General features: G+C 41.0%; 1 protein-coding gene across 1 annotated transcript; it reads left to right on the forward strand.

Moving 5' to 3' along the window:
* Positions 1-1,463: 1,463 nt before the first annotated feature.
* On the forward strand, positions 1,464-10,046 carry smg8 (SMG8 nonsense mediated mRNA decay factor). Its single transcript, XM_037120453.1, has 5 exons — positions 1,464-2,795; positions 3,479-4,382; positions 4,640-4,785; positions 6,197-7,084; positions 8,762-10,046. The coding sequence occupies exons 1-5, from the start codon at positions 2,169-2,171 to the stop codon at positions 8,972-8,974; spliced, it is 2,778 nt and encodes a 925-aa protein (XP_036976348.1). The 5' UTR covers positions 1,464-2,168; the 3' UTR covers positions 8,975-10,046.
* Positions 10,047-11,984: the final 1,938 nt, after the last annotated feature.

An 11,984-nucleotide genomic window follows, 5' to 3' on the forward strand; every position in this document is an offset into this window, starting at 1 on the left:
TATATATCAGCCAGCTATAATGATGGAAACTCATTTGTTATAATCGGGAAGGAATCCACCTAGAGGCTTAAAACACTGACTAGTCATAGTTCCAGTTTACAACAACATTTTGACTAATAAACTATATATATAGTTTATTACTAATAAACTATATATATAGTTTATTAGTAAGATGAAAAAACAAAACTACAGTGAAAATATCCTGATTCTGAGTTTTGACCCATAATAATTTAAATGGAATACTTATAGTAGCTTAATCTACAGCAAGGTCTCTTGTCTCGTTTTGGAGGAACGATGCATCTCCAAAAAGTAATCTTTTCATGAGATTAGAAAAGCAGCCTGTTTCCAGCCTAAGAGGGCTTCAGTTAAAAACAAATTAATGATGCATTAATTGGTAATGAAAATAATCCTTAGCCGAAGCCCTAATGGCAGAATTCAACTCTGAAAGTCTTTTTTATAGCAGTATTTGTGATATCACTAACTAATTTGGAGGCCAATCATGCCGAGCTGCAATGATTTATCAATGAATCAATTAGTGAGTGGTAAGAAAATTAATTGCCAAGTATTTTGATAATCAATCAATTGTTTCTGACCTTTTCCAGGTAATATTGCCAGATGATTGCTGGCTCTAGCTTCTTAAATGGTAGGATTTACTGATTACTTAACAGTCTGTGAATAATTTTGAGGATATGGCCTGTTATTTGGACAAAAGAGGCACTTTGAAGACGTCACTTTAGGTTTATAGATTTTAGATTAAATGATTAATCATGAAAATATAGCAGATTAATAAAATATGTCACAAAAGCATATCAAACTCAAATTATCATTTTAATAATAATTTCTTTTTATAAACCATAAACCATGTCTGAATGAGCTCTTTAACTAAATTTGCCTTTCTATTAAAGGTCTGTCAGGTGTAAGTGGCGAGAAGAGGTGCTGTGACTATATTATGTGTGTGTACTTTGCTTTCTTCAGGAAGAACGTGGAGCTTTTGGAGGTGACACGATGCCCCAATTCCTTCAGTTCATCTTATCTAACCTTGTTTTTGTTTTCTGCTCCCAAAAACTAAACTGACTTATACTTCAAGGACTGTATGTTTTACTCTTTGTATAAGCAGGCTCCTGGGTTTGGAGACCCCAAAGTGTCAAAGCTGTAATATAAATAAAGAAAGAGGACTTAAAGACAAAAGAAGACAAGAAAATATTTTTTCCAAACCAAAGATAACAGCTAAACACAAAAATCCTTTCACGTCGTTTTTTTGTGATTAGACAGATGTATATCCAAGATTTTGTGATAAAAAAATATTCTGAAATCAATGTAGTTTCGATAATGCCTCGGTTTATTTCTCATTTTGTTGTTGTGTTATATATTTTGCTTGAATTTAAACAAGTAACTTTATTTATAACTTTATTAAGTCTAATTTACACTTCTGTTAAAACTTCAGGGAATAATATAGTATTCTCTAAAGTCATGCAAAACTGTGTGTGTATGTGTATGTTTGGCTGTGGCTATTGATGTATGTGTAGTCTATGTATGAATTTCAAAATATGTCAATACAAAATGATATAAGAACACAATAATCATAATTACAGTTTGAATTTATCTAATAAAGAGAGGAAAAGCAACATTCAAAAAATCATAAATTCAAATATTCGCTGAATTACAAATTTAAGGTTCTTTTACTTTTCTAATTCAACATATTCAGGTGGGGAATATCAAAATTGTTTATCACAACATTTGTTTGACAGCTGTAGTTTCAAGCTACCTCACAAATTCAGATTTCAAATGCAAAACGTGATGAACTCACACATGATACATTCTCATGAGTAATATTTTCCAGCAGTATATACATTTCTTAAAATTAGCTCCACCTTGAACAACTAGAACAGTAAAATGATATCATGTCACTATTTGTACTCAGGCTAAATTTAGTTAATAATACTGATCGTGTTAAATGCAGGACACAGCCTTGTAATTTGGCATTTCTACTGAGTACAATGGCTTCTTTTACTTAATTTAATAAATAGACTTATTTCCACACGAAAAACACGTGCCGTCAACAGAGGAACGTTTCACCAAGTTTGTACCACTCGGACATTTTAGTATACGAACCCGGAAAAATAGCCGGATACGAGTGCGTCGATGTTTTTATACCCCCGAGTTCCAGCATGAAGGAAGCCAACATGTCGCTCCCTGTGAGTATGGGGTCTCTGCTTCAGGCAGCCCTGGAAGAGGACGCTGCTCATCGGGACGACGGCCTGTGTGTCGTCGGTATTTTCGGTAAAAGCAACATGCAGTCCAGCCCGCCGAAAGAGTCTCTCATCAACACTCTGGCGGACAAACACATCTTCTCTCTGTTCGGCGTACCTGAGGACGACGGCGGCACAGCGGACAGCCACATTCAGGCTTTCTACAACCAGGAGAGCCGGGTGCTGTACCTGCTGCTCTCCTCCGTGTCCGACAGCCGGCAGCTGCTGCGGGCCTGCCAGTCTCTGAGCGCCGGTATCGGCCACTCGGACGCCCACGACTTCTGGAAAGGCCTGGACAGACAGCACTGCCTCCACCTGCTCTACATGTTCTCCGTGTGCCACGTCCTCCTGCTCGTCCACCCGAATCAGACCTTCGATGTGTCCTACGACCGGCTCTTCAGAGCCCTGGACGCCCTGCGGCAGAAGGTCCTGCCGCTGATCCGGGCAGCCATCAAAGACTGTCCGGTGTCCAAAGAGTGGAAGGTGAACTGTCGGCCCTGCCCTCCGCGCCTGCTCTTCGTCTTCCAGATGAACGGTTCTCTGAAGGTCTGCTGTTTGAAAACGTGCTTTTTTACTGACAGGCACGCTGCTTATAAACCTTGTGGTCAAGCATCCAGCTGTCCAAAACTGACAGATGCTCTTGATCCACTTGCATGACTAGTATTATTTCAAATCACAATTACTAACAGCCATTCCTGTATAGGTGCTTCTTGACAGTCAATTTGCAGACATCAGTCACCACCATCAGCTCTGTATGAAACACTGTTAGTTCAGCTAGCTAGCTAGAGAAGAGGGCACTGATGATTAAAAAAAAACAGAGGTAATGTAAAGATGACATTTTCCGTCCATCAGTTTGATGCCTGTTGTGTTGGTTAACAGGGACCTAATCTCCTTTATGCCCAAAGGCTGGATACTAGAGCCAGCTTGTGGTGTGATCTTGTCATTCTTGCCATCATTTGAGTTGTAGTGTGACATTTTTAAAATTGCACTTATTTGCTTTCTTGTCAAGAATTAGTAAGTAAGTAAAAATACAAATGGGACAGATATGACGGTTACAGCAACGCTTTAAGACAATCTGCAATAAAGTGAACAAACATATTTCCCAAAATGTCAAACTGTTCCTTTTAAGATATTTTCACATAATGTTTGTTGAAGTTTAGTGAGCTTTACAACCCCAAGAGCTTTATGTGAATGTAACTTTTTTGTTGTTGTTGTTGTTTTACACAAAGGTCTCTGGAAATGGCTCGGAGTCTGGAGGAAACCCTGACAAGCCCAAGAAGCACTCTCCCCGGAGGAGGCTACAACATGCCCTGGAGGACCAAATTTATCGCATCTTCCGTAAGAGCAGGGTCCTGACCAACCAGAGCAGCAACTGCTTGTTCACTGTGCCTGCCAATCAGGCGTTTGTGTATGTGATACCGACAGTAGAGGAAGACCCTGTGGGCGCCCTGCTCGGTCAGCTGCGCTCCAACTGCATCTTGTGTGAACAAGACTCCACCACATTGGTGTCAGGCCCGAGGCGCTACCAGCAGATGAGACGTTCAGCTCGGCAGCCTGGCTTCGGCGGAGACTCGGGCGGCATGTCGATGGGCGGTCAGCCGGTGGACTGCAGCTTAAAGGAATTCCTGTGGCAGCACGTAGAGCTGGTGTTGACCAAGAAAGGCTTTGACGACAGCGTTGGCCGCAACCCGCAGCCTTCGCATTTCGAGCTGCCTACCTACTCCAAGTGGATCCAGGTCGCCTCCAGACTCCACCAGGTCCTTATAAGCAACACCGAGGAAGAAACCGCCGAACTAGCCACAAAAGTGCAAAGCCAGCTGAAGGTTTTGGAGGGTTTCCTCGACGCTGACACGAAGTTCTCTGAGAACAGGTGTCAGAAAGCTCTGCCACTCGCTCACAGCGCGTACCAATCCAACCTGCCCCATAACTACACCACCACGGTGCACAAGAACCAGCTGGCTCAGGCTCTGCGGGTGTACAGCCAGCATGCGCGAGGTGTTGCTTTCCAGCGCTACGCTCTGCAGCTTCATGAGGACTGCTACAAGTTCTGGAGCAACGGCCACCAGCTGTGTGAGGAGCGAAGCCTGACAGACCAACACTGTGTTCACAAGTTCCACCTGCTGCCTCAGCCAGGTGAACACTCTACTTTCTCTACCTCTGCTGTGCTGCGTCAGGGCTAATGAGGACAGGAACATGCTGAATGTAATGCACCGGGTGTATAATATAGCACACTGGAGTCTTCCATGTAGTTTATATTAACAGGAACATTTCAGTGATTAATAGCGGAAGCCATAAAACCTTTTAAACACTTAGGAAAGTAAGATCTTTAATGTATTTATGCGCATGCATGTGTAAGATTTAACCACTAAATCTGACATTGACTTCTGTAGGAGAGAAGCCGGACATGGACCGCAACCCACCCATCCTGAACCACAACAGCAGGGGGCGCTCCACCAGCTCCTGCAACTGTGGCAGGAAACAGGCTCCTCGTGAGGATCCGTTTGACATCCAGGCTGCTAATTATGACTTCTATCAGGTCAGAATTCACACTGCACTCCTTCATAGCAGCATACACAGCTCTGATAGTGCTAGGATGACACTCATCATCTAGCCTGTGGGCAAATTTGGTGCCACGTCCGGAATCTTTGTGGAGGTGGCGCCATCTTTGTCTTTCAAGGCAAGGCAAGTTTATTTGTATAGCACAATTCAGGCACAAGGCAACTCAAAGTGCTTTACAGGCACACACAAATTTCATTAGAAGACATAAAAATTTCATTTAAAGGACATTAAAAATTGCATAAAAAAACATTAAAAATAGCATTTTAAAACCAGTAAAAACATTAAGAAACAAACATCAAAACAAGTAGGCTAGAATTCAAGAGCCAGCGCGTATTCATTTCACACCGTATACTTTATTAATTTATGCAAAAATCCTTAAAATCCAAGTAGGCTACAAAGGATATCACTCTGACCTTACAAACCAAAAAAGTTAGAGTGTCTCAGTCTCTTTTTCCCTGTTAACACAAGACAATACAAGCAAAAGCAGAGATCCAAAAATGTGACAGAAACTCAAACACACAAAACTGCAAATAAAGATCAAGGAAAGGTAAAAAAAAAAATAAAAAAAAATCAGGAACACTGACATATCGACCAACACTTTATTTTATAAAACAGTTGCTTATTTAAACGTCTAGCAGTTATGAAGCAACGATATCATTCATCTGATGAATGTAAGTTCGATATTATTGTTTTAGTTGTTTTTGGTCTCTACCAATTCCAGAGGTTTTTTTTTTTTTAGAAGAAACTTAGCTTAGAAGTCCCCTTTAATCCAGTCAAGCTGAATCCAGCCACCTATGTGTTACTGACTTTTTTCATCGAGATCGATGCATCCATACAAAATCTGCGCTGGGACCCATCCTCTAAATCCATTCAGTTTTTGTGTAATCTTGCTGCCAAACCAATGATCAAACAAACGGACATTGGTGAAATCATAATCTTCTTGGTAGAGGAGAAGTATCTGGCCTATAGCTGCTAAATACTCCACTATGTTCCCCAGCTGGTTGTTATTTTGTGTGTCTGGTGTTTGGTGATATGCTGTAAGTGTAAAGTGGGTTTATGAGAGCTACCTTTCTAAAAACAGCTGCCTGCTGAAGCTGGAAACTACTATGAGAGCAGAGAGAGAGTAACAGAACACTGAAGTAGTGAGCTGGGCAGCTGAGCGATGAGCTGAAATGCACTGTAAAGCTCTTTATGGTGGAGGGGAACAGATTTAGATGATAATTTAGTGTAGGAACCTACAGAGAATGTTTTCATTTGATACACTGCTATTATAGGACTCGTAAATATAGCTGGTTTAAATAAAATCCGAAACACTGTCCAACTCTTACTTAAATACGAGTTTTTCCTCGTCTGTGTTGCTCCTCGGTAATGTTGCTTTTTCTGAATAGATGCTGGACGAGAAATGCTGCGGGAAGCTGGAGAGGATCGACTTCCCAGTGTTCCAGCCCAGCACTCCTGACCCTGCACCAGCCTGCAACCAGCCTGCTCAGAGAGTCCCGTGCGAGGCCTCGGGGTCTGGTGAAGCAGAGCGGCTGAAGGAGTCAACCACAGCGCAGAGCCACACACCTGGAGACACCAGCCTGAGCCTGGCTCTCAGTCTGGGCCAGTCCACAGACAGTCTGGGACCTTACGCAGACGGAGACGGAACTGAAACCCAAGTTCAGCAAAAGAGGCCGAGCCTTGTCGACCGCCAGCCCTCCACTGTGGAATATCTCCCAGGTATGATGCACTCTGGCTGCCCAAAAGGTCTGCTGCCCAAGTTCTCCAGCTGGTCGCTGGTCAAACTGGGACCAGCCAAGTCATACAACTGCCACACCGGTCTGGAACAGCCAGGCTTCCTCCCCGGCTCTTCCTTCCTGTTGCCATGGGACTTGGTGATTCGCTCACGGTCAGAGGAGGACGCAGGACTGACAGAGCCTTTGGACGGAGGCACCTCCTCGTGGCCAGCACCCAACAAGACCCTGGTGGGGAAGCGAGGAAGCACCGGAGGAGTCGGTAGGAGTCGCAGGAGGGATGATATGGCTCGCGTCTTTGTGGGCTTCGAGTATGAAGACAGCAGGGGGAGGCGCTTCATCAGCTGTGGGCCTGATAAAATAGTGAAGGTTTTAGGGCCAGGGGGTGCCAAAGATCCTGCCACCAGGGTGCTAAACACCGACATGCCACTGTACATCCCCTCACCTTCACAGGGCCGCGGCCTGAAGCCTCACTTCGCCCAGTTGGCTCGCCTTTATATTGTGGTGCCTGACGCCCCGCTGGAGGTGACCCTCAACCCACAGGTAAACAGTTCACAACACCTGTCAGTTCTTCATCGGGCTGGGTATTACAGCAGAAAATATGAGCATGATATTTTTTTTTCCATATTGATCAATGCCAATTTTTATCACAAGCCTGAAGAAACTTTCTTCCCTTTCTTTAAATGATGGGTGTGAACTTCAGGAGTACAAATCAGAACCTGTTACCTCTATCTATATCGAGTCAAAATGTCATGACAGATAAATACAAGTCAAAGGAATTAAATTAAATAATTTTTTTTTTTTTTTAAATGTCATACTTTGGATGATAGAATTGGGGAAAAATCATAAATTGCATTCTAACTGATATTCAGAGTTGCAATGATAAATCGATTTAGTCAGTTAGTTGATGGAAAGAAAATGAACTGCCTGGAACTATTTTTGATAATCATATACTCCATTCATTTTAAAGCAAATATGTTCAATTACATACCTGCTGTAGCTTCTTCTAGTTCTTTTGTCATTTAAGATTTAGATAAAAAGAAGCACATGTAGACATCACTTCAGGCTAATAATTGTTAGATTAATGGTTATTGAAAAGAATCTTACAGTAATATCAGAAGGATTTTTATATGTCCCAGATTTAACTTGAACCTGCCAGAAACCCTGGATTTAAATGAGCTGTCAAAACGATGAGGGAACATTTATTTTGCGTCCCTCTTCTTCGCTCTTGCTACTTCCTCAGTGCGACACTTTCCAAAGATCACTGGTTAGTCAAACTCAGATCTATTAGAAACGCTCCTCCAGCTCAAGCTTTTGGCTCAGGTCTGGGGATTTAAACACACTTGTTTGTCGGAGACAGAGATGCCGTGGGCCAGTTCCATCATTAAAGAAATCATCACATTTTCTGGAAGCCGAGCACAATTTGGAAGCTCAGTTGTTTACTGTCACCAAAACAAAGAAGTGGCACATTTCAGATTTAGGTGTTAGCTAGATTTACAGTTTACCTAACAAATTAGTCTTTGGATTTATTCTTCATATACATCTTAACTAACCCAGTCAAATACTGTGATAGCTTCACAATAGACGGATGTGTTAACTTTAGATGTAGAAGCTGATACAGTGAAGTGTTTGTCCTTGAGTTTTCTGATCATCCGTTTATTCAAATTTTAGCTCTGCAGATGACCGTCTCTTCAAAATAATGATTTTTCACCGCCTTTGCTACATACTTCGGTCTTTTCCTTGTAGCAAACAAATCTTTCTCAGCTCAAGTTTGGCTTCTTCCAAGTCCAATAATCATTATAACTGTTATGTAATCAAGAGGTTCAAAGACTACTTGGAAATCATAGAAAAGAGAGTCTCCTTATGATAGCAGAACTTGCTTGAAATTATAGCATCCATGTTTTCTTCAGTATCAAAGTAATCCGGTATTAGCTGTCGGTACATACATTGGTACAGTGCCGACACAAAGTGCTGCAGGCTAATTCGGTGTACTTTTACTGGTGATAATTAACCACATGTAAGCAAATGTATAGGCTAAACTAACAGGATTCAAGTTGTAGCTCATTGCTGAGGAGACAGTAAGCTAAGTGATACTTCCTTGCTTTGTGTAATTATTCAGATGTCAGATGACAAAATATTTAGTTTTAATAGAGAAGTATTTTTTAATTAAAATGTCGCATTAATCCTGACAATACTGTGTTTTTCCTGACGTGTTTTCAGGTGCAGCCTGGTCCTCCTCCCTGCCCAGTTTTCCATCCGGAGCAGACTGATATAGTGTTGTCGCCTGACAGTCTCTGGGTGTTGCGCTTCCCTTATTCCTACTCAACAGAACGCGGACCCTGTTACCCCCCCAAAGAGAACCAACCGCTCAACAACTACAAGGTGCTGCGAGGCATCCTGAAGGCCACCACTGCTAACCCTCCACCACAGTGAACTTTGTGAAGAACTTCACCTTCCTGGAGCCAGTTTTATTTATTTACATCTCCCGCAGGTCAAAATCTGGCCATGACAAACACTTTGGAGGACAAGGGTGTTGGGTTTCCAAGAAATGTGCTGTTGATATTCGTAGCCCATAGATTGAATCCTCTTGATTTAGATTTTTGCTTTAAAGCACAATTTGAATAAATGTTGGGACACTTTCAGGCTCCAAAGAGGAAAAGTTCTCTCTGTAGTGCCATCCAAACTTTGAACTCTCCATTTTTAGCTCTTAAAATAATCAGTAATGCAGTTGTTCTGACATTTTTGGGGGTATCGCAGACTGTCAGGCGGAAACAGGGCAGTATGCTTCATTATGAGTGCTTCTCAGGTGGTCGAACAGCTTCGCAAACCCCACTCTCCCTACACCTGTCTGATGACGGATTGAAGCGTCGCGGTATCAGACAGTTTCTTAAACTTTTTGGTCTTTACCCAAAACCAAAAAAACGACATTCACACTCTTCAAGCCGTGATTGGCCAGCTGTGCGGAGGCGAGCGAAACAAGTAGGATGTAAACTCCGACTATTTCTGTCACTTTTTATTGGAACAAACAAGTAAAACACTGTGGACGTCTTCCCAGAGAGACTGTCTGAAAATGTGTCCTGATCATAATAACAAGGCTGAACTGATGTTTATTTAGCAGCAAATTACTTTCCTCCTATTAAGCCTTTATAAGCATATAGAAACATTTAATAAATGGTCTATTACGCACTATAATGATGTTAATGCCTGTACGCACCCGTGAGTGGTGATAATGAAACAATTATGTTTTTTAAAAAAAAGTTTAAAATACATCTATAAATAAACATCTGCATACAACTACACATAACAAAGTGTTATAAGCCTTTGATTCAATGTTTAGTTGCTGCTCAGTAATGCATTGGGGACTTGCAGTCAAGTGTTACCTGTTTTCTAAACCTGATTACTACTGAGATAAACTTGCCTCATAGACTGGGAGCGTAAGAGGAGGATGTTCATGTTTTTTCTGTAAATAAAAAAACTGGCATTATGTGTCAGATGTTATTGACAAGGCAACTTTATTTGTGTGAAAGAAAATCATAAGAAAATACATAAAAACTTTTTTTTTTTTTTAAAAACTAGAAAATCAAACAGTTAAAATGAAGGCAACTTTAAAGCAACATGTTGAATGTTGAAGTGAAGAAACTGCAAAAAGTTATTTATATTTGAGGAAACATTCAAGGATTAAGGGCAACACAGAACAGAAAATCCTCCAGGTAGGTTTTTTAAGTAACATGCATTCCACTGTTTGTCCACTAGAGGGGGCTAGACGCCTTTATCTCTGTTAAACCACCTTAACATCCATTGGTGGATACAAATTAATCCTTATGAAACACCTACCAGAATTAAACCACTGAATAGCTGGCCCTTATTGAACTCTAAGCCCGATATTACATCAAATTACGGAGCTGTGTTTACAGTTTTGCTGCTGCAAAAATAGGACTCAACAGTGTTTTCATACAACGTCAGTGCTGCCTTTATTATACTGACTTCATGCAGAATGTAAGATTTAAATCAGAATCCAAATTAATCTAATGGCCTGAATTAATTTGGCATGATGTCCCTCCAGAGCCCCAGAAGACTTTATACAGTTGGGTGAGTAGTTTGGACGTGTCCGGAGCACCTCTTTAAACACAAACTGCTGACAAGTAATAATATAAGTTTACACACTCCTGCTGGTGGGCTGCTGTCATCTGTCTTGTAATTATTACGTTTTTAGCATTTGACCTGATGAAATTGTTGACCAAAAACATAAAGGGCTTGAACAAGATCAGCTAAGACAGATATGTATGTATGCTTGATTACACAGGAGTCAAAAAAGTCCCCAAAAACTTGAATCAGTATTTATTTCCAATTCCATCCAGTATTTTTCACACCTTTCTTTCTGTATATGGAGAGCTGAGAGGCAGAATGATTGTCGGCAGTGCCTATAAAAAGGAAATTTGTTAACAGAGTATATATTCTTGCAACCAACAAAAAAAAAAAACAATGGCAAGTAGATATCACTGTTACAAAAATGTTCAAATGAACATGAAATATATACGATACAGACAGAAAAACGACAAGGCTATTGCCATCTCTAACATGAATAACCACCATATTAACTAGTTCAGCCTGCATCATTAATACATTCTATAAACTGAACCCTAATTACAATTACCAGAACGTAAAAGACGATCTGTTATTCTCTTCATAGTTCCCAGGAGGTAATGGCAGCTCTTGCATCCATTTTGGTATAACTCGCCTTCATGTGTTGCTTCTAGTGCTTCATTTTTCATTTGTGAAGTGGAGATAACTTTACTACTGGAAAACTACAGCAAGGAATAAGGACATAAGTGAGTTCATACTTTAGTATTACACCCTGACACGAGCTTCAGGAATGTGGGTAATAACAATTAGGTTAATAACAAAGCCAAAGAGTGTTGTTCTCTGTCATAAACGTTAAGCAACTGCCGGTCAAGATTTAAAGAAACCTTCAGCGTCATTTGTAGTAGTTAAAAGTTGGTCACTGTGGGACTTTGACGGTTCAGCTTCAGTAACAGTTACAGACACACGGGAAAACGTTTTTGTGCTTTCTGAAACGTTGTCGTCTTTTGTGAAATGTTGCGTTTTGAACCCACAGGCCACCGAAAGCCTTTCAGCTCTCACCCCTCATCTGACCTTGCACTTCAGTCAACACTTCAACTCTTTCACTACATCTTAAAGTTGGATTTTTTTTTTATTCACAATTCAGATGATGAATACTTTTAATTTGTGTGTGTGTGTGTTTTTGTTTTTTTTTTTGAAAGAAAGATTTTTATATTCATTTTTGCTACATGTCCTTTTTGGGGAAAAAAGAAACTGACAGAAAGTGACACTTCAAATGACACCCTTTGAGTTTTTACGTGCATTTACTCTTTTCAAGACTGCAGTTCAGCAGATCTCTTCAGCTCCTTTTTCACTTCAACTG

This window comes from Acanthopagrus latus, chromosome 13 (genome assembly GCF_904848185.1).
Source record: "Acanthopagrus latus isolate v.2019 chromosome 13, fAcaLat1.1, whole genome shotgun sequence".
Classification (NCBI taxonomy): Eukaryota; Metazoa; Chordata; class Actinopteri; order Spariformes; family Sparidae; genus Acanthopagrus; species Acanthopagrus latus.